The sequence below is a fragment of the Mustela lutreola genome, chromosome 8, assembly GCF_030435805.1.
Source record: "Mustela lutreola isolate mMusLut2 chromosome 8, mMusLut2.pri, whole genome shotgun sequence".
Classification (NCBI taxonomy): Eukaryota; Metazoa; Chordata; class Mammalia; order Carnivora; family Mustelidae; genus Mustela; species Mustela lutreola.
Window position 1 is genome coordinate 76,643,037 of NC_081297.1, and position 24,063 is coordinate 76,667,099.

General features: G+C 37.5%; 1 protein-coding gene across 2 annotated transcripts in view; it reads left to right on the forward strand.

Moving 5' to 3' along the window:
• Positions 1–24,063, forward strand: part of PKP2 (plakophilin 2) — a 97,328-nt gene that overhangs the window by 57,710 nt on the left and 15,555 nt on the right. For both annotated transcript variants that reach the window (XM_059185665.1, XM_059185664.1), the window contains exons 6-9: positions 1,164–1,341; positions 16,473–16,590; positions 17,441–17,605; positions 18,487–18,660. In XM_059185665.1, coding sequence (XP_059041648.1) covers positions 1,164–1,341; positions 16,473–16,590; positions 17,441–17,605; positions 18,487–18,660 — 635 coding nt within the window. The remainder of the gene's footprint in view (positions 1–1,163; positions 1,342–16,472; positions 16,591–17,440; positions 17,606–18,486; positions 18,661–24,063) is intronic.

Sequence of the window (24,063 nt, forward strand, 5' to 3'; positions counted from 1 at the left end):
AATATTAACTGGCGATGTTGATCAGCCTACTGGAGACCGGTGTGGGTATAGGCAAAGGTTTTCTGTGGGCCCTTCCTGCTCTCACTGGGAGGCAAATACCGGGCAGAAGTTGCAGGTAGTGGGGAGCAGGAGGCAGAGGGAAATATTCTCTCCCTGTTTCTCAAGAGAAAAAAATATGACCCTTTAAAAACACTGAAGTCTTGGGATACCTGGCTGACTCAGCCAGTAGAGTATACAAGTCTTGTTCTCTTGGTTGTGAGTTCGAGCTCCACATTGGGTATAGAGATTTTTTTTTTTTTGAAGATTTTATTTATTTATTTGACAGACGGAGATAACAAGTAGGCAGAGAGAGAGGAAGGGAAGCAGACTCCCTGCCAAGCAGAGAACCCAATCCGCGGGACTCTATCCCAGGACCCTGGGATCATAGCCTGAGCCGAAGGCAGAGGCTTTAACCCACTGAGCCACCCAGGCGCCCCTCGAGATTACTTTAATAAAAACAAAAGTTAAATTTTTTTAAAAAAACTAAGTAAATAAAAATAAAAACATTGAAATCTTGGGTCGCCTGGGTGGCTCAATGGATTGAGCCTCTGCCTTCGACTCAGGTCATGATCCCAGGGTCCTGGGATGGAGCCCTGTGTCAGTCTCTCTGCTCAGCAGGGAGCCCCCCCCCCCCCCCGCCCCGCCACCTGCCTCTCTGCCTACTTGTATTCTCTTTCTGTCAAATAAATAAAATCTTTAAAAAACAAAACAACAAGAACAACAACAAAAAAAACCACATTGAAGTCTTTATTAAAATAGGATAATTTTCAGCCTGCATATTGGGTAGACCAGAATTTATTCTCTCAGTGAGGCTAGCCTAATGGTAGGATCTTTTAAGAGAAACAACATAAATGTTAAAGGATTTCTAACTTTCACTCACATTCTGGGTTCATTTAAGCTGGCATAATTTTATAACATAAATCTCTCTCTCTCTCATTACGGATCAGCTTCATTGCCATCTAATAAACTCAAAACCGATTCTTTTGGTTGGAAAAGGTCTGGCTCCCTCCCCCTTTTTTTCGCAACAGCTAGCCACAGCCTGGTGGTATGGGCCCTAATGCATCTTTTCAGCAGTCATTTGACTCATCCCTGCACTGTTTTGATAGTACTCTTTGCTTTTCTAGGTTTGCTGTGGAATTTGTCATCTAATGACAAACTTAAGAATCTCATGATAACAGAAGCCTTGCTTATCCTGACTGAGAATATCATCATTCCCTTCTCGGGGTGGCCAGAGGGAGACTACCCCAAAGCAAATGGTTTGCTTGATTTTGATATATTTTACAACGTCACAGGATGCTTAAGGTAATGCCACTCTACAGATCTTTTTTCTGTATACCTTACATACTGCATCTGGGTTTCTAAAGCTCTACCTCATTACCTGGAGATCCAATAAGAATTATAAAGATCCCTCTAAATACAAGAAGCGTGTCCTTTCCCATTTTACCAGTGGGGCATGTAGAGACAATGAGAAAGGTAAAGTAAGAACACAATATTGTTTCTAGGCATGTTTGATGTCAGCAGCTACCCACATTAGCTCACAAGAGAGAGGCTATCTTTTCCAATAAAGAAAACAGAGATGTGAACTGAATACCCAGAATCCCAGGCAGACGGGCCTTCTCTGTCTCCCAGGGTTTAACATAGGCTCCATGCTATTTTTTAATTTACAAAAATCTAATTGACTGATATGGTTAAAATATAATTTTAAACCTAGTGCTTTTATTCTTTTATCTTATACATTATACTAGTCATAACGATTCAATATTTGTATATATTGCAGTCACCACAGTAAGTTGAGATAACATTCATTGGTATGTACTGTTACAGAATTTCTTTTTTCTTGTGATAAGAGCTTTTAAGACTTTTCTCTCTTAGCAACTTTCAAATACGTAATATAGTATTATTAACTATAATTGCCATGCTGTACATTACCTCTTCAGGATTGACTAAGTTGTTTGTTTGTTTTTTTATGGCATATGAAAAGTTTATCTCCTTTATGGTTTATTTGGACTTAGTTATTTTATGACTAGAAATTTGTACCTTATGACAGCTTTTACCCATTTTGCCTACCCCTCTTGCTTCTGACAATCCCACCAGTTCTCTGTATCTATGAGCTTGTTTTTGTTAAGTAATCTCTGTACCCAACATAGGGCTCAAGCTCACAACCCTGAGATAAAAGTCACATGCTCCACCAATTGAGCCAGCCAGACACCCCACAGCCTTGGTTTTTTGGTTTTTTTTTTTGTTTCTTTTAGATTCCTTTTATAGATGAGATCATACAGTATTTGTCTTTCTCTGTCTGATTTATTTCACTTAGGATAATGCCCTCAAGGTCCATCCATGATGTTGCCAGTGGCAATATTTTTCTTTTGTGGCAACATTCTTTGTTGTTTCTGAATAATATTTTATATATATGTACATACACATACACATACATTTTGCTTTTGTGTGTGTATATATATATCAGATTTTATCCATTCTCTTGTCAAAAGATACTTAGCTTGATTTCTTTGTTATTATGAATAATGTCTCAGGGAACATGAGGGTGCATATATATTTTCAAGTTAGTGTTTTCCTTTTCTTTGAATAAATACCCAAAAGTGGAATTGCTCGATTATATAGTAGTTCTGTGTTCGATTTTTTTGTAATGTTTTCCACAGTGGTTGTGCCAACTTAACATTCCTACAGGCACTGCACAAGGTTTGCCTTTTCTCCATATCCTCACCAACACTTGTTATTTCTTGTCTTTTTGAGAATAGCCATACTAACAGGTGTGAAGTGATATCTTATTGTGGTTTTGATTTGCATTTCCCTGGCGATGTTGAACATTTCTTCCTGTGCCTTTTGGCCATCTCTGTATCTTCTTTGGAAAACGTCTATTCAGATCTTCTGCTTATTTTTTAATCAGATTGTGTTTACTATTGAATTGTATGTTCTTCATATATTTTGGATATTAACCCCTTATCAGATATGTGATTTGCAGGTATTTGCTCCCATCCCATTGGTGGACTCCTCATTTTATTGATGGTTTTCTTTGCCGTGCAAAAGCTTTTTTGGTTTGACATCATTCCACTTCATTATTTTTGCTTTTGTTACCTTTTATCTTTTTGGTGTCAGATCCAAAAAATAATCACCAAGATTGATGTCAAGAAGCTTACTGCCTATGTTTTCTTCTAGCAATTTTATGGTTTCGGGTCTTATAGCCAAGCCTTTAATCCATTTTGAGTTAATTTTTGTGTATGGTGTGAGATAGTGGTCCAGTTTCATTCTTTTGCATGTGGCTACAGTTTTCTCAGCACCATTTATTAAAGAGATTTACCTTTCTCCTTTCTCCACTTTCCCAAAGTATTCTTGACTTCTTTGTTGCAAGTTAATTGACCATATATGCTCAAGTTTATTTCTGGGCTCTTTAGTCTATTACAATGATGTTTGTGTTTGTTTTTATGCCAGTACAACTGCTGTTTTGATTACTAGAGCTCTGTAATATAGTTTGAAATCAGGGAGTGTGATGCCTCTGGCTTTGCTCTTCTTTCTCAAGACTCTTTGGTTATTTGGGGGTCTTTCGTGATTTCATACAAATTGTAGAATTGTCTGTTTGATTTCTGTGAAAAATTCCATTGGAAACTTCATAGGGATTGCATTGACTCTGTAGATTGCCTTGGGTAGAATGGACATTTTAAATATATTGATTCTTCCAATCCATGAGTATGGTATATCTTCCCCTTTATTTATGTCTTCAATTTGTTTCATCAGTGTCTTATTGTTGTTAGTATACAGTTCTTTTGCCTACTTAGTTAAATTTATTCCTAGATGTTTTAAAATAGCTGTAAGGCAACAAAGCCTAAAGCGACAGAAAGTTTTGCCATAAGAATAGCTACCAAAGAAGTTAATTTGATCAGCTTTTCTAAATAGTGGGATGAAAAAGTGCTTGAAATATTTTCTCTCTTGGACTGTCAAATGCCAGCTAAATCAAGAGAAAATAGAAGTACATGCAGGAGGAAGAAAAATGCTAGTCTGAACTTCTCTAAGATCATGCATCTCAAGCTTTCTTATATTTGAAAATAATCATTGTGCTTTATGTGCAAGGTTTAAAAGAAATCAAATGGAAGATATAATCAAGGGGCACCTGGGTGGACTAAGTCACTTAAGCATCCAACTGTTGACTTCAGCTCAGATCATGATCTCAGAGTTGTGAGATCGAGCCCTCTCTCAAAAGGAAAAAGAAAAAAAAAGATGTGGGACTCCTGGGTGGCTCAGTCGGTTAAGCCGCTGCCTTCGGCTCAGGTCATGATCCCAGGGTCCTGGGACTGAGTCCTGCATCAGGCTCCTTGCTCGGCAGGGAGCCTGCTTCTCTCTCTGCCTCTGCCTGCTTGTGCTTGTGCGCTCTCTCTCTTTCTCTCTCTCTCTCACAAATAAATAAATAATAAATAAAATCTTAAAAAAAAAGATGTAATTGAAATTAGGCAGCCCACAAGAGGTTATAATATGTTCCGCTTTTGATATTTTCTCTAGTTACAGTTCATTTTTTGAGGGAATCTAGATGGTAAGTAAGAGAATTTATTATGGTAAAATATTTATCTTATCTTCATAGTTAATCAAACACCGTATCAAATACCAATGTTGTGTAGGCTTTTATGTTACTTACGGAGAATTTCACAAAGATGAATAAGAAAAGCCTTAGGGAACTGTTAACCTACCAGGGGCTACAGATGAGCAAAGGAAAGAGAACACAGCTTATGATGAAATATGTTAGATCAATGGCTCCTGGAGCATTAGCACCTGCACCATCTGGAACCTGTTAGAATCCTCAGGTTCCACCCCAGACCTTCTGAATCAGAAACTCTAACTGGGGGGAGGGGGCAGCAATCTAGTTTTAACAAGCCATCCAGGTGATTCTGATGCAGCTGAACCATGGTGTCAGAGGTACAAGGGAAGTGCTGCAGGAATACAAAACAAAGCACCATTCATGCTAGCAGAGTGGAATCAGAAAGACACTATAGAAGAGGTGCCAAAGGAACTGGGCTTTGGTGGATTATTTCAATAGTCAGAAATTCTCTGAGGACTAGAGACTCAAATCCTTAAACAGCAGAAGAGGTGCCTAAATGGTCTCTTTGACTCCGTCTTCTGTACAGTTTGCTAGATCTGCTTTTTTTATTGCACTTTTGATCTAATAACACATTTTGATCTATTTAAAAACATTTTGCATCTCACAATTTCTCTGTAGCTCCCATTGTCGGACTGTGTTACATCAGAGTTCTTAAAGTATCAGGACTCTTTCAACTCAAAATGAGGTTTTCAAACTTGCTAAAGCCAAGTAAGGATTCATTGGCTCATGTGGGTGAGATGTTGATGGTCACTTGTGGAAGGGAAGGAAGTGCACTAGGAACCATGACCTCCAGGACTAGGACAGAAACTCAACATTCATGGGACTCACTCTGTTTTTAAATTTCTATCTCCTCTGCACTTGCTCTTCTTCTTTCATAAGTTGGGCTCATTCTCTACAAATGTGAACAAGCCTGTGCATTCTTTTTACTTTAATCCCTAACACCTAGCAAAGCTTCTGGCATAGAGTAAGCAACTATAAAGTATTGAATGAAAAAATAAAAGAAAGAATGGCCAAATGAAAATACCTGATGAACTGAGTGAATAATCAAGTCTGGCGAGAGCATCAGATTTGTGATGGGAAGTAATCAAACAGAAGTTGGAAACATAGGCTAAGGTCTGATTGTGGGGGCCTTGAAGGTCATGTTAAGGGGTTAATTTTTTTCTTCTGTAAGCAAGATTATCTAGGGTGGGAGGATAGAAATAGGAAGTTCTGTGCGAAGAATAATTATAATATTAACAGGAAAGGTGTACTGAGAAGGTGAATAATGTAATAAAGACAAAGATGTTAGTTTCAAATCTTCCTGCCATTTTCCCTTATGAATGAGGAATAAAAGACTTGGATGGTTTGAGTGAAGCATGCCTTAGCTGACACACACATTCCAGAAGATGTAATAGCTGAATACACTCCCACCAATATGACACCATTTTAGTGTTTGCAAAGCCAATTCAAACCACTCATTTGAACTACTTTTAGAAGCAGAATATAACAAAAAGTCTACCAAATTGAATGTCAATAGTACATGCTTAAGTATCTGTTCTTATTTCATTTCTGTATCTAATTTACAATAATAATAGCTGACATTTATTGTATATTATGTTCTAAAAACTTCTGAATGCTTTATGAGAATTTTCTTAGTTTATTCTTACCGTAGTCCTTGTAAAACAAGATTTCTCCATTTTATAGTTGAGGGGTTCAGATAGGTTAAGTGGTATTTCCAACATCATGCAGCTAGCAAGAGACAGCTGAAATTCAAATCCAGGAAGCCTATCTCTAAAGCCACATATATTCATATGTTCGTGTTTGTCACATTTCTACAGACTGTGCTAATGTGGATGAAACCTCTACCCTTGGGCCCCTGGGTTGCTCAGTAGGTTAAGCCTCTGCCTTTGGCACAGGTCATGATCTCAGGGTCCTGGGATTGAGCTCCACATCGGGCTTTCTGCTTGGCAGGGAGCCTGCTTGCCTCTCTCTCTCTGCCTGCCTCTCTGCCTACTTGTGCTCTCTCTCTCTCTCTGTCAAATAAATAAATAAAATCTTAAAAAAAAAAAAAAAAATCTGTCCTTCACAGCCTACCTCACACAGCTGGGTAGACCAATTTATACTCACATTCAAGTCTTCTTCAGGGCATTGCATCTGTATCTCATTGGTTTTATAAGTTCTATGCAAATAGAACTCGGCATTTCACAGAAGCGAGAAGATACAAAGAATGAAGCCTATGAAGTGGGCGACATTTCCAGGAAAGGAAAAGGCATTGTAGGCAACAAGGTTAGGTTAGATATGTTGTCACAATGAGTATAAAAGCCACTAGGAGAAACCTGCAGAATGCAAGAAGAGCCTTCTAGGGAACCTGTGATCAAATAGTCTCAATTTCCATAACAATAGAGGTGTCTGCCCTGTAGTTGTTTATTTATGACCACAGCTTCTCTAAACAGATTTTAAGATGAGTGTTAACTGGTTCTTACAAAAGTGAATCTTGCTGAATAAGAAGATCATGATGTTAGCAAGTATCTTAATTGCTCTAAGTTTATTTGAGGTATTCTCTCCTGCAGTGGATGCAGAGCCAACAATGAATTGGCAACATGAGCAACATCTTTGGCACTGTGGTTGACTCAGTGCAGCTAAATTTTTTTAATCTCAGAGAAAAACTGCATACACCAGTGACTTTTTTTCTTTAGTAATGTGACACTGAGATCAGTTTTGAGAGCGACTTCACTTGGTCTTCCTAGAGCAATGGTTTAGTGAATCTGCTCTGCAGGTAAGATGTTTGCGTTGTTAATGAACTTGCTTTGCAGCAGTGGCTCTGGCTCTGGCCACCTGGAGCTGGTACAGTGAGACTGCATTCCCACAAGAGAACGTGCAAAGTTTATCCTTTGAAAAGACCAACACTGTCAGGTCCAGGATATTTGTCGGATATCAGCCCTATCTACAGGATTAGCATCTGTCCGCAGCAGCATTTTCCATGCATGGGCCTTGGTGCTTTCTTTAGGTCCCTTTGGAATTAACATACTTATAACAACTGAAGTTACTCACTGAAAGGTGATACATATTTTGCAAAGAGGAAACATCTTAAACAATATTATGCTAGCAATAATAAGTAGTAAACTCCAAGCTAGGAGAGGAAAAGTAAAATAGTACATTCCCAATTTGTGCTAGAGCCAGCAAAAGCAATAGTATGCATCTCTTAGTAACTCCACAGACAGTGACATCACGTTGGTAGTTTGAAATTGGCCACAGTGGGAGTATTTACACCACAGAAATTGGCAAATGTTACAAGTCAGAGGTCTCCTCACTCCCTTGCCCCTAGAAAACTGTTGGGACACCTGAGTGGCTTAGCTAATTAAGCGTCTGCCTTCAGCTCAGGTCATGATCCCTGGGTTCTGGGATCGAGCCCCACATCAGGCTTCCTGCTTGGCAGGAAGTGTGCTTCTCACCTTGCCTGCCATTCCCCCTGCCTGTGCTCTCTCTCTTTCTCTCTCTCTGACAAATAAATAAATAAAATCTTAAAAAAAGAAAGAAAAAAGAAAACTGATTCTTCAATAAAAATCTATCAGCACGCCACTCACTGGCACTGAATTTCTGTTCGCTAATTAACATCAAAATGTGGGTAATTAGAGTATAAGCATATATATTTTTTCTATACACATCCCTTTTCAAAGAAGAAACAGTTCCTTTGTTTTCTTGGAAGGTATCACAAAGCTTCAGCATTTTCCTTTGTTTGAGTGGAGAAAACATGTTAAAATGACCCATTCATTTTTTTTTCCAAATTATTTTCATTTACTTAAGGTGAGAAGTGTGCCATTATTTGACAGTTGATAATTTTTTGCAATCAATAGGCTACTCTTTCAGATATTTCAGATTCCAAAAGATTTATGTGACAATCATAGAATTGTAAATTACCAAAAAGCATGAGCTGCCTTCTTTGATTTAACACCCCTCCTACGTGCACACTCACTGTGATGAGCCCCTGCTTTTCTATTTAGTATGGGTAACATCTTGGGAGTTGATGTGACATGACTGTCAAATCTGTGTGTTCCACCTCGCGGATTGGGACACCTTTGGAAGACCTTTGGATGTGACAAATAAAACCAATACTTATTATCAGGAGGAAGTTTGAAATTTCTACCAAAGATTTATCATTATTTCTCCATTCCTCCATGTCATTCCCATTGTTTCTTTCTTTCTTTTCTCCTTTCCTTTCTTCCCTTGTCTTTCCTGATTCTTTGCTCTCTTAAAGAAGAAGGGGCTGAAAGAATCTACAGGTTAGAAATGAAAGTGCCTCCAGAGTTCCATTTGGACTGAAATGGACAGGTATAAGACCATGGAGAATGGTGGAAGCTGTCAGAGTAGAGAATGGGAAAAATATCCTTTTTCCAAGAGCAGTGAGGTTCAAAGTTCTGGAAGACACATTAGACTGAACACAAACACATCTCAGCAGTCTCTCTTAGCAGTCTCCTTCTTCATCTTGAAATTGACAGTGACTCTCCCAAATTATAGAACCATTATCAGAAACTTGAGAAAGGAAACTAGTCCAACTTTCTTGATATTTTACCATTTGGTCTGTCTTTCCTCTTCCTCTTATCTAACACTGTATTTGTTCCTTGGACGCCTGCTATATTCAAATCTCTTCCCGCTGCAGCAGAGGGACACCCTTATAAAAGGAGATTTCCCTTACAAATTGTAAGGGAATGTAAATATCTCTCACAAAAGGGTGATTTCTGCTTGGTTTGCAGAACTTCTCCTGTGTTTGCTATTTCTTAAAAATAACCAGCTTAAAATAACATGACAAAGAGGCCTTTTTGGGGTGGCAAAACTTGCTCCCCTATACCATAAATAATGGAATTGGCAATATTTCTAGCAATGTTACACTATCATTCATAATTGTATTTTATATGTTGTGTATTTTAGATATTGTGGGGGCCAAGGATAGGCCACACTGAGATGGGCCACTTGACATGAAGATTATTTTGAGCTGAAGGCAATCAAGACCCTGTGTGCTCAAGAGAAATTTTTGCCTCTTTGTTAACTACATAGAAAACTCCAAATTGGCGGTCTTTCCCAGAATAAGGGTTATTAGCAGCGATAAATTTTATCTGAGTGTCCCATCTGTGTGGCAGGACAAACATCTAATTACTGAACATCTGCTCTTCTTTTCATCCTGTCAATTGCATTCCTTTCTTCTGAAGTCCCAGGCCCCTACCCCTATGTCCTCAGTTTAGAATAACATATATTAAAAAAAAAAAAGAATAACATATGTACTTCATTTTGCCTGTCTTTAGAATTTCCATGGCTATGTGGACTCTCTGTACATATGCTATTTGATTTTCTCCTCTTTATCTGTCTCTTTTCAATTTGATTTTTCGTCCAGCTAAAAGGACCCCAATGGGGACAGGAACTCTTGATTCCTAATAAAATACAAACAAATGTCTAGTTTTATGAGATACATTGTTGTGTAATTTTCTCTTCAAATGAATTTAAAAGATTTAAGTGGTATTTAAATAGGTATATAAAATCCTGAGTTATAAAAAATGATTGTTTATAAGTAAAATCTCAGGGTTTTTAGGTCATCATTTTGAAATCTCTCAACAGTAATTAGGTTAGTAAAGCAAACAAATCAAACATCAAACCAAGCAAATACGGCTATGCTAACCTGATCACCTCTCTCTGATCTTCCTGAATCCAGTGCTTTTAAGAGTTTAGGTCGCATTAGAATTGTCCGTCAGCACAACTACAATGCTAGCAAATGTCTCAGTTCTTCAAACTAAATTTTCCACTATCCTATTCATGCCCTTAGCAGATAGGTTCAGATTAGGAGTTGTACTTCTCAGTAATTATGTGACATTTCTCTTTGCCGAAGAAACTCTTTACTGGTATCCCAGGCTCAGCCTTGGGGTGACTATTAAGAATACATGAATAGAACTAATGTGGAGGTAGAAAAAACAAGGTAACAGAAGAATAATTTTTATTATATCAAGAGGACTGTATTTGCTTGCCTTTCTGTGTATCAGTCAGTATGTGACTTGGGTCCTGAACAACAACAAAAAATTCCCAAGAAGGACTTTGTCAGAGATTTTTTAAAACATCCTATGTTTGTTTGTTTGTTGAGGTATAATTGACACATTAGTTTCATTACAACATAATGAATTTATATTAGTAGACATTGTGAAATGATCACCATAGTTAGTCTGATTAACATCTGTCCCCATGTATAGTTAACAGATTTTTTTTTTCTTGTGTTAGACCTTTCAAGATTTACTCTCTTAGCATCCTAGTGTTTAAAAAAAAAAAAATCTGGTATAGCTTAAATTGGAAGTAGTTTATTATTAACTATATCTTAGGTCACTGAAAATCTTTTTTTAAAAAAAACTTGACTTTCATCATAGAACTATTAAAAATTTTGAAATTCATCATGATTAAAAAATGAGCAGGTTGTTATATTTGGATAAAGCAGCTGATGACTTTTTTTGCTATCCTGTGGTTAAAAATCTGTGCCTGTACTGGAGGTGCAGACCATCTGAGCATCATATGCTTTTACTCTAAGTCTTAAGCTTCTTCATCAATCCTTATCTGGCATCCAAGACATCTCCTTTAGGTGCCAAGAATGTCTATTCAAGTTCCAGTGACTCCCAGGCATATTTTTAAAAATTAGTTTGCTGTTTATAATTGATTCAAAATGGAATTTGGCATTCTACCTTGAAGAGCCAGCTAAATCCAAAGGAAGTGACTGTTACCTACCAACCAGCTGATTACTGGCTACATTGATTATTCAGAATAATTTTAGATGATCTTAAAAATACAGGAAGGCAAAACCAAAGGATTTTTTTTTTTTTAAGATTTTATTTATTTATTTGACACAGAGAGAGAGAGAACACAAGCAGTCAGAGTGGCAGGCAGAGGGAGAGAGAGAAGCAGGCTCTCTGCTGAGCAAGGAGCCCAATGCGGGACTTGATCCCAGGACCCTGGGATCATGACCCAAGTTGAAGGCAGACGCTTAATGAACTGAACCACCCAGGCGTCCCAAAAACCAAAGGATTTTCAAGGATAGATTTTCTCCTCTACCTTCTGGCTTCTTGAAGTGTAATAGATGCTGACATATCTTTGTTCGGTTAATGTTCCTTGTCCTGGAAGGAACAAGATGTGTAGGTGGGAGAGCTTTGTTCTACCTCCCAATGCTGCTTCTTTTTGCAGACCAAACAGTTGACTTTGACTGCTGTTTGCAGATACCTTCAGGAACTAATGTTGACTTTTAAGGTAACAGACAAGCCCTTTTCTTGGCAAAGAGTTTTTGTCCCTCTGCCAGTTCAAATGAGGTTCCCCTTTTGTTCTGTGCAATAACAAGCTGCCTCTGCTACTTTCTCTGGGTTCATCACAGACAAGGCCCAACTGTTTGATATATATCAGCTGAGAGATAAACAAAAGCCCAGACCTAAATCTCAAATAACAAGAGGAAGAAGGATGCCTCCTTATCCACCAATCTCTTATCAAGTGCCTGTTGGGTCTTAGAATGGACTCTGACCAAGCACTTAGGGGACTGGGGCCTTACTGCACAGTTTACGATACACGATATTGAAATCCTATAGTTGTTGGTGGATATGAAGATGTACCTACAATATTTGTAAAATCATCAAGGTGGTCACTCTCTCAGTACGCTAGCTAGACCATGAAGACTGGTCCCATAGGCAGTAGGTCTTGCTTGTGACACACATGTAAACTGTACATTTGTAGGAAATTACACCTATTACCAGTAGATATCACCCCATTTTTAAAAAAAAAAATCCGCCTTTTAGAATTACTTGTTGTTGAAGTGTTTTGAGAAGATTCACTTTAACCATATTATTGTGCTGTCTGCTAATCTCCTATCTCGTGAGTAATTATAGCCTTTAACTTTATTTTTTTTAATTTTTAAAAAATTTTAATTCCTGTATAGTTAACATACAGTGTTCATTTCCCCAGGCTAGTTGACCATACACCACACACTGAGCTTCGGACTTTCTTTGTCGAAACAAACCTCCTTTTGGTGCTGGCCAACTAGCTGTTAACAGTATGCCTGCACACAGATAACTTCTTATGGAAGGGCCAGTAAAAAGCCTATTAGAGGCAGGTAATTCTGATTTTATTTGTTTTTTTTTTTTTTTAAGAGTTTATTTATTTATTTATTTATTTGAGAGAGAGAGAAAATGCCAGAGACAGATCAAAAGCAGAAGGGGAGTGGGGAAGGGAATGGGCAGAGGGAGTAGGAAAAGCAGACTCCCTGTTGAGCAGGGAGCCTAACGTGGGACTTGATCCCAGGACCCTGAGATCATAACCTGAGCTGAAGGCAGACGCTTAAGTGACTGATTTTAAACAAGAGTCACAGGTCAGGATTCCAAATGAAATTTTAGTGTGCCCTAATTTGGAGAATTTTGTGAAATTACAGATAATAGTGTTTATAAAGTACCTATTATAATGTCTATTACACACACTTAAGTTGCGGTTTTCTTTGTCATTTGACATTGTCCATTCTTTGGTTTGCCATATGAATTTAAGGTTTAGTCACCTGTCATCATTAATCTTAACAAAGACATGCCATTCTTCCTTTAATTCTAGCAAAGTCCTGGGTGTTTGGTTTTCTTTTTTCCTTTTCATTAGGACACTCAGGAATGTGTGAGATAAGTGGTCCTAAAGAGAGTCATGAATCATTGATTTGCTTTTAGATAAAAGACACCTGAATCTTCCTAAATCTGTAAAGTTTTGTTCGGAGACATAGAGAGGTTCAGATTCTATTTTTTTCCACCATTTACAAGTCCTATTACCAGAAAAATTCTTCCTCATATCAAGCATAAGTAACCAATCAAGCTGGTGTTCCCCCCATTCTGGCTCATGGAAGGTGAAGAGTTCCAAAACAATTCTGCTTTTGTGCGAGAAGTTTCTATTCCCCACTTCTCCCTTCTGAGGCCGGGCTACCAACCTCCAACTTAAGTCCAAGGATCTGGTTTTTCAATTTCAGTGTACAACAGCATACATATTTTAGTTGGCTGGAAGTTGCTGATGTATTTACCCAGACTTTGGCTAGATTATACCAAGAGAAGTAAAACCATCATCTAATTGAGTTGAAATCATAGATACTAAATTAAACATTTCTAATATATTCGTTGGTAACTCTGATAATCAATTATTATTGAGTAGTGTGTCTGTATGCTCATTCTCTTTTACTTTCAATAACATAATTGTTGCCATGTATAAATACTTGATACTATTTCATTTATAATTGTGGGATATTTTCCATATTAAACCTCTTTTGGGCTACCTATAGGAAATAGTTATAAGTAAATATTTCTCAGGATTTGGGAGATAAGTTGTAAAAGCTTCCATTCTGCCTAAGATTAGCCATAGTAATTCTCTGATTCCCACAAACTTAAGTACTAGCTATTGAAAAAAAAAATTTAGTACTTTAAGATAGATATATCACTTTCATAATTACTGCTTATTTTCAGAGTGGTACAATAACAAATTCCTTTCTGACTAGGGACTTCTATTCATGGATGTAGTGCTTTAAAATCATCCACCCTTATCGTTCATATTTCTGGGCAGCTGAGTAAGGTAGGAACTATTTTTGATATGCAGGAGCAAATACTGAAGCAGTGGGGTTACACTTTCTGTCAACAAAGGTATCAAGTGCCAGAAAACCCTGATAAGTCCCATTTCAAGCAAGTAGAGTCTGGATAATACCAAACTACAAGACAAGAGTCCGCGCTTGTGAACTGGCAGTCCCGCCAAAGCGAATTACCATTCACACCCAAAATAAACACCCTGAAGTTTAACAAAGCTAGGTCATCCATCTGCAAGGTATGTGGCAGCTTTAGTTAGTGAGAAACCTTTTGGTTTGTCAAAGCCATTTTAAACTACTGCCATTTCTCCAAGCCAGAGGTTGAAAAGGTCAAGGGGAAGCTTTAAAACATGTGATAACATTGTCTTGGAGTTGGGGGACATCTGATATTTGCTAAGCAAATGGCAGAGTGAATGAACGTTGATGAGGTGTGCTCTCGTCTGGAGCCACCCCTGAGAACAGGATGAAGAACAGCTCTCCCTTTCTGACTCTACTGGGAGAAGTGACTTAAACTCTTTGGATTTCTGTTTCTCCATGTGTAAAAGAAGATGACTGGAAAAGACGCCTTTTTTCATTTTCTTTCAGGCTTCTTCAGAGAATAGATACAGGATATTGGTTGAAATGATCATTTCTTGAGAAAAAAGCTATCATAAAAATGGTTTGATTTACAGTTTCTAAACCTACGCATTATCTTTTTTTAATGGATAAAGTGTTGGTTTTTCAGGTACAGTAAAAATTAAGGAGCTAAATCTTTAATTGGAATAGTCAAATGAAAACTAAAGTCACAGAAAGGATTTTGTTAAAATTAAAAATTCATTGTATCAATCCAGAAAACATTAAATTGTTAGTGTAATCCCTGGTTTAATATATATTAGTCTCATCTCTTCAAGTATTACATTGAATCATGAAATTGCATTTCTGTGGGTTAAAAATAGTATTTTTCAGCAAGTTCATCCTATAGATGTGATTTTCATGGGAGCAGGGTACAATGAATGCTGTGTGTTCCTTTTTTCTTCCCATTACTTCTTGATATCATGCTGGGTACATTTGTTCTCTTATTTAGTATGTATTCAAAGCAGTATTTTGGGGCAGAAAGGCTTTTTGAAATCACTTAATACAACTTACTATTTTAAAGATGAAGAAAATAAGACCCGAAAGTTCTCAGAATTGTAGTTCTTTTGCTGTTCAGAATGACAGAGACATTAGAAACAAATACTTTGAATACTCTGCCAGCAAAGAAACCAAACAAATAAACTGATCTGATAAATTTTATAGGAATAGTTCTTAGCAATTAAAGTTCACAAAATGGAATAAGTAAAGGTGGTTCTCAGAATTCTAAAAATCTGAATGTGCTATTCTTTTACCATTTTTGTTGACAAAAGTATTAACATTTTTGGAGGGAAATTTTTTTGATGCTAACAAAACCTTAATCCAAAGGAATATAGTAATAATAATACTAGAATATAAACATCTGAATTTGAAATTTGATCCCCAAATAAATTACTTTGCTGTATTTGATAAGTTTCAATCCTCTATAAGGAAACGACCTCCACTTGTAGATGTAGTTACTGTTTATAGAAAGGTGTCATGGCCTGGCAAAATTAGAAATAGACTAAGTGCAAAGATATTTATAGGTCATGCTTTTGACTTAGGTCTTCTACACTGTGGAACTTCGAAATCTTGTCACATCTCTTTGCCATTTTATAGAGTCATCACATTTTAGAACATCTCGTTTGATATTTGTCAGTGATTGTTTACACTGAAAGCTACAAAACCCCAAATAGAGTCCAACATCATGTCTTTACAAATGAGGAAACAGTCCCAGAGAATTTAAGTCACTTGAAGTTATTTAGCGTTAAGACACAGAACAGGTTTGTACTTAGACATCTAGTATACCGCTATGTCAAATGTGCCGTTTGTTCTTTCAGTTGTGAAGTGTTTGCTTCATATCTACCCTCTCAAAAACCGATTGCAGATTAAGTAAATGATGCTGTGGCCTTGGTGCTTGGAGTGAAGTAGACAGAAAGCTTTTATTGACACACTGACATGTTCCAGGAATATAGTTAGAGGTTGTGTCCAGATTTTATGACCATCAATTGATAGTGAACTGACCCTGTGTCTGCCCCGCTTTTACCAATTTGTCAGTTTTCCAAACACTTGGAAGAAGCATCAATCAAGTAAAACTTTAAAACAAAGGCCTATTAGATACACAGCTTAAATATTATGGTTATTTGTTTTTCCTGATAGAAATATGAGCTCGGCTGGGCCTGACGGGAGGAAGGTGATGAGAAGGTGTGACGGGCTGATCGACTCGCTGGTCCATTATGTCAGAGGAACCATTGCAGACTACCAGCCAGACGACAAGGTGATCCGTGTATTAAATATCGCTCGTTTGAATTACTTACTTTGTCTTACTAGGACACTTCAGAAGATTCTCAAAGTATTCTCTTTGGGTTTAGATTTATTCATTAGCTCACTTGCTAAGCTTAAGGTTTCCCATCCATACTTAGCAATATTAAAAGTCTATCTAGCCCCATTTTTCTGTCTACTTTCCAGACCCAAATTTACAACTACCTGTTTAACGACTCTGTGTAGATATTTCAAAGGAGCCCAATGCTCCATGTGCAATAATGTCATCTATTCCTTTATTCCCAAACTTGTTCCATGACTGAATAATCCTTTTTAATAATTATCCTCACCCACGAAATGAAAGAAGAAATCTGAGTAATCTCTGACTGCCTTCCTTGCCTCACGTCCTTTAGCCATCAGGCAGCAAACCACGTGTATTCCGCCTCAGAAATGGCCCCCAGTCGGTCCGCTTCTCCTCCCTCACACTGTTCCTGCTGCCTTGGTTTGTGCATCTTTCATACTTACCATGCAGTAGCCTCCTAAATGGTCCTGCAAACAATATCTTCTGTTTTCCACCTCCATGTGGCTACTAAGTTACGTATCTTAAAATAGGGAATCGTCTGAACACACTCTTAAAAATAAACTAGAAAGGCTCTCCAGTGGTTTAAGAAATTCAGCCTCTACTCCTTAACATTGTGTTCATGACCATTCGTGATCTAGCCATGCTCTTTCCACTTCCCCAGACACAATCCAAGCACACCCCACTGCATCCATTAAACTGTGAAAGCTTAATACATCCTGTGGTATCACACCTGCAAAGGGATGTCTGTATGTGTATGATCAAGATTCATGTCCTGTTTTCTCAGGCCACAGAGAACTGTGTGTGCATTCTTCATAACCTCTCCTACCAGCTGGAGACAGAGCTCCCAGACAGATATGCCCAGAGTATCTATATTCAGAACCGGACTATCCAGACTGACAACAACAAAAGTATTGGGTGTTTTGGCAGTCGAAGCAGGAAAATAAAAGAGGTATATTGGGAGGACTTTGAAAGAAAAAGTGTTTATCTGTGTATTTCTGAGTACTTGGTGTATGTCAGCCACTATTTTAAGTTGTTTTAATCCTTCTGTCAATCCTACGAGGTGTGTATTATTAATATCATTTACTGACAAGGAAACAGAAGTACAGAATGGCTTATTAATTTTCCCCCCAGAAATCCAGGAAATTATAATAGAGGGGATGGAATTCAATCCCAGGCGGTCTGGCTCCAAATTTGCCTCTTTAGCCACTATATCATACTGCTATATGCTTAAAAGTTGGGAAGTAAGCTTAATACAGCATAGCCAATGGTGTATAAATTGTGCAACCCTGATGTTTGGCTCTTGGTAGCCTAAAAGTATATCCATATGAAGGAATACTGTCCCTACTGGCATTTCATGAAAGCTGTAAGAATGTAACCCCTTGCTATTCCTCAGACTATCATGGTACATATTTGTGAACTTGGAGAGCAACTGGTAAATTTAGAATGCTGATGCTATCCCAGACAACTTTCCAAGACTGAGGAAAGAGGCCTGTTTTTCTTATCTCCACAGTGGTTGTGACTAAGTAAGCTTTTACCTTAACAGCAGCCTGAAAACGATTCTAGAACTGTCTATGCTTCATTCTCGAGTTTTCTCTCACTATGAAATGTAAAGTTGGGGTGTTGTTAAGAAGAAACAGACATTATGAGCTAAAAGTTAACTAACTGGAAATCATATATGTTTGCTTTTTCATTTCCACATCAGGGGCTTGTTATTAGGGAAATTGTCAGTCTCTCCAGACAAGATGGTATTTCTGTTCCCTTAGTTTGGGCATGGAATTGTAGAAATCACTTGAAGGCATTAATTCTGGATTTCACTGTGTATGTGGTTAGCAATATCAGGACATGCCGATGCCAGAAGAAAAGAGCAACCCGAAGGGTGTGGAATGGCTGTGGCATTCCATCGTGATACGGATGTATTTGTCCTTGATTGCAAAGAGTGTCCGAAACTATACTCAGGAAGCATCTTTGGGAGCTCTGCAGAATCTCACAGCAGGAAGTGGACCAGTGAGTATCACTCCTCTTCTTCTGCTTTTTAAAAATAATGGCATTGTAGGCCATACCTACATTAGGTTCAGAGATGAGACAGTGAAGTAAGAACAAAATTTTTCTCTTCTGTCAAGACAGTTCTCAGTAACTGCCAGCAAGGTGTCCAATTTTCTAAGGACTTTCAGTCTCAATTTCTGCAAACCCAAGTAAGGCTGTGAGTGGAAGACTCCTAGGTACTTATATTAGAGCTCTTTCAGTTATGAGTTTCAGAATCCTACCTAAACTGCCCTGGGCAAAAAAGAGAAATGTCTTGGCTCGCTTAACTGGAAACTCAAGGTGGGTCTTCTTTCTCTCATGGTGGGTAGGTGCCCAGAAATTGTAATTTTAACTCTATCTCTGAGTTCCCTCTTCTGCTTTTTTGTTTTCAAAGGCTCTTCTCATACGATAGCAAAGGCCACCAATAATTTCAGACTTCTATTGTATCCACCCAATGTCCTCACAGTAAAGAAACCACTATTCTCTCAATAGCCCCATTTGGAACTCAAGAAATGAGTCTCACTTGCCTGTATCTGAACCAGTACCTGTGGCTAGTAGCTTGTGATGTTGTGACTAGCCAGGTCTGGGTGATGGGCCCACCTATGAATTTCAGGGGCATGGGTTTGAGCAGGTGGGCTCACTGCCACGGGGACTACATGGACTGAAATGCTAAAGCAGCGACTCATTAGCAGAAGAAGAATGAGTGCTGGCCAGGCAAAAACAACAGATGTCCACCGCGTATGGAGTTGGAAAGGACATCTGTGCTTTTATGTCCCAGAAATTCAACAGAAAATAAAGAGCTGCTTCTCTTCCTGAAGCGCTTACTTTATACCAGCAAAGTCAAAATACATAAAACAGTAAAGCCTGTGATGTTGTGATGATGTTGCTTATTCCCCACCCCCGGTATTTTACACCTTATTACACAGTTTAGTTATTTGAACTAAGCTTGTATTCTCTGTCTTGATCATGAAGTTATTATACTAAGTCCCCCCCCCACGCACAAAACTGTTCATTATATGTCCAGTTTCCAATTATCCATCCCCGCAGAAAGAGTACCCTTGTGGGTAACAAAAATATTATTTATTCTTAAGAAACCATATTCATGGGGCACCTGGGTGGCCCAGTCAGTTAAGTGTCTGCCTTAGGCTCAGGCCTTGGGTTAGATCCCAGGGTCCAGGAATCGAGCCCCGCATTGGGCTCCCTTCTTGGTGAGAAGCCCGCTTCTCCCTCTCCCACTCCCCCTGCTTATGTTTCCTCTCTCACTGTCTCTCTCTGTGTCAAATAAATAAACAAAATCTTAAAAAAAAGAAAAAGAAAGAAAGAAACCATATTTGTTCTTTAATTTATGTGTTTACACAGAAGCTTGCTCTATTTTGAATAAAATCGTGAAATACTAAAACCAGTATTTTCTTACCTTGGCACTGTGATTAAGAATATGAACAAACACAGGGCGTCTGCTGACTCATTCAGTAGAGCATGGGACTCTTGATCTCGGACTTGTAAGTTTGAGCCCCATGTTAGGTGTAGAGATTACTTAAAAATAAAATCTTAAAAAAAAAATAAAACCAAACTATAAACTCTTCGATTTTCTGCAAAATTTACTAGTACACAAAAAGGAAAGAACAAGAAACTCCCAGGGGGCCCTGAATGATACACAATCATTTTACCTTCCCATCTTCCCGTGCGAGGTTTCCATTTCTTTCACTTTCCCAAACTACAGAAGCCCTCTCATTAACTCCCAGCCAACTTTAAGAGTCTCATGCTCTTCCGACTGAGCTAGCCGGGCAACAACTCCCAGCCAACTTTAAAAAAAAATGTTAGGAATTAACGTGGTGTGCACGTGTGTGTGTGCATATCTGAGTTCCTTGTGTTCCTTGTAGGGTTCAGTATGAGCTAAATCTTTAAGCCTGGATTTTAGCCCTCTTTCACTCCAAGATCTCTCATGGAATCCAAGCAGTCCAGAGATGTTTCCACATTCCCGAGGATAGATACAGAAATATTGTGCCACACAGGTTCTGAATATATTAGTTTATTACCTAGATCTTAAGTTCCTTCATTCATTTTTTGGACACCTACTAAATAGCAGGTACTAGCCTAATGCTAAGTATGTAGCAATGAAAAAGACGAAATCCCTGTATTTTATAATACATTAATAATAATGATAAACAAAAAAACAGAACTCTAAGGTACTGGGAGATTCCCAGTCCAAAAGGAATCCAAGCATTGGCAATAGCCTCATAACTGTTCTAATTGCGTCAAGGCATTTTAAATAATACCTAAGTCTGGTCCCCTGAAAGGAGGCCTACTCTGATCTGGTATTAATCTATACTCAGAGTTGTTAAAGTTTAATTTAACTGAAGATCTATAGGAGAAAATCATTAGCACCATGGGACAGTGATATGTTCTTTTTTTTATTTAATTTTATTTTTTTTTTCAGTGACCCAAAATTCATTCTTTATGCACCACACCCAATGCTCCATCCAGTACATGCCCTCCTTATTACCCACCACCGGGCTCACCCAACACCTTACCCCCCTCTCCTCCAAAACCCTCAGTTTGTTTCTCAGAGTCCACAGTCTCTCATGGTTTGTCTCCCCATCCGATATGTTCTTTTAAGTAACGAAATTCTTTTTATTAAAATTTTGACTTATATATCCTTTCTAATTATTACTTTTCTTAGTTTTGTTATACTTAAATATTATAAAAAATACTTGTTTTTATCATTTTTAAAAAGAACCATGGAATAGGGAAACATGAAAAGCAAGGCATTTAAAATAGTTTCAGAAAATATCCAGTGATTAACCTCGTGCTCATAGCTGAGATATCACTGAGTGATTGATGGCCACGTGCCTGAATTGGCAAAAAACCTAAACTTAAATGAACAGCTTCCTAAAACATAGGTTTTATAATTATAAACCTATAGCATATAGGTTTATATAACCTAAAGTATAAAATTGTGACAGTAATTTCTAGTTAGTAAAAGTGTATTTGTAAACTTTATTGGTTCAGATATAGTTCAGATAATAAATAAGGAAAGAGAAAGGATTAATTAAATTTACCCATTTGGCAAACTCTGTAAGTACAGTATAAATTAAAAGTACATTATAAATTAAAAGATTAACGTACAGAAAAAAGAAAGAAAAGGTTAAGGTACAAGCTTTCAATTATAAGATAAGTCCCGAGGATGTAAGGCACAGCAGGTGACTATAGTTAGCAATACTGTGTTGTATATTTAAAAGTTGCTGAGAGAATATATCTTAAAAGTTCTCATCACAAGAAGAAAAATTAAAATCATGTGTAGTGATGGATATTAACTAAATTTATTGTGGTAATTATTTGGTAGTATATAGTTATATCAAATCATTATATTTTACTCCTAAAACTAATCAGTTATGTATCAATAGAAATAAGTTAAAACACCACATAGTCAAAGTTAAATGTCATTGAAATAAGTACTTTTCAAATTTCTAAAACACTTTAAAAACATTTAATACCTGCTTGGAAAAAAAAAAAATATATATATATATATATACATATATATATATATATATATATATCCCTTAGCCTCAGACCTTACTAGAAAGCAATTTCTAGCATCAGTGAGATTTAAATATGAAAAACAAGACAGTAAAGCTCGTTTCTGGTATTCGAGGAAGAATATCCTCATAACCTGGAAGGGGAAGATTTTTAAAAGCGAATGCAAAAAGTAGTACTATCAAGTGTGTATTTTATAAATTGACTACCTTAAAATTAACAACTTACACTGTTATGCTATCAAAATACATTAAGACAGTAAGAAGGCAAAACCACAGAGTAGAAAAAGATTTTTGCAAGATACATAAGTAACAAAGGTTGGTGTCTAGGAAACATAAGAAAACTCATCAAGTTAACAGTCCAAAGCTAACCTAATAGAAAAGCGGACAAGAGACTTGAACAAAGAATAATATAGAAATGGCCAATAAACACTTGAAGAGATGCTTAAAAACCTCATTAGTAATCAGGACAATATGAACTAGAAGTACTATTTGCAAGTAGCTGACCAACTAATTAATAGTCATTGTCACATATTCCCTAGAGCTGGAATATAAAAAAATCTCTATTTGGTAGATCTATTTACTTTCCTTTTTGAGCAGATTGTAAAAACCGTATCACTTTGGACTTTATCATTTCCCTCAGTGAATCAGAATCAATAAGACTAATACGCTGTGCTTTCAATCCTGGTTGATTAAACATCATTTGAGGTTCCAGACTTCATCGGGTCTTATATGTTCAATGATCTTTTTTATATCCTAACATCAAAGTGCTTTATTATATATAAGAATATATCATTAAGTGGTATAGATGATATAGAAAGCAAGATTTTAATTTTAAAAGCATCTTATGTCTTAAAAATTTTAAGGAATCAATATCTTGTGACTTTTTAATCCATCTCGATCTCCTGAGATGATAATAAATCTTTGGGAAAACTTGATAATGTATTGTTCATATAGTTGAATTCAGTAAACATTTACATAGGATCTCTCATGTTCTAGGTACCATACAAAGCCCTGAAGGGGAAAAAAGAGCAGATAAGATCCATATCCTCCTTCAAAGGAGCTTATGTTCTAATAAGAGAGATTGCAATTTAGTATAGTTGTAACCCAGAGAATTAGGGAGTAATGATAAGGAAAGAAAGGAAAGTGTATGCCAGGCCATCTGAAGACAACTGAACATCATTCTGGAGACAATGGAGAGTCATTACAGGGCTTAATCCTGAGGTAGAATATAATAAGATTGAATTTTAGGAGGATCATTCTGGTGTAAGGCTTTGAAGCCCGAACTGGCATTTTAAAAAGTTGACTGGCAACATTTGGTTCCTAGTGAAGACTAGAGACCATAAATTTGCAGAAATACCATTCCACAACTGCACTATTTACTCTGTTTGGTCGCCCGGTGTAAAATCAGTTTTGTAGTTTTAATGGATGGGTGGAAATAAGCTGGAATGACAGAGAGTGAAGGGTATTGAAAGATAGTTTTTGATGTGTTGGTTCATATACCTTAGTCTAAATGAGAAAGAAAGGTAAGGCAGAGAGGATTGACAACTTTAGGTGTGGGGAGTAAGGGTTGACATAAAGGCACTGGAGTTCTTGATGCGGCTGAGGAAGAAATATGGTAGGAGTGAGGGAGAGAGAGCAAAAAAGTACAGGAGGTTGCATTCAGAGTCTAACACTGGAGTTTATGTTTTCAGACTCCAGATATTTTGGGGTGAATACAGGTTCTGTATGACTGTGGAATTGATTGGCTCATGTGTAGGAGAGATGGAGGTCAGTGACATTTAGGAAGTCTAGGAACTATGATGTAATTAATGTCCTCATCTACAGTGAACAAGAGATGGAGAAGTCTCCC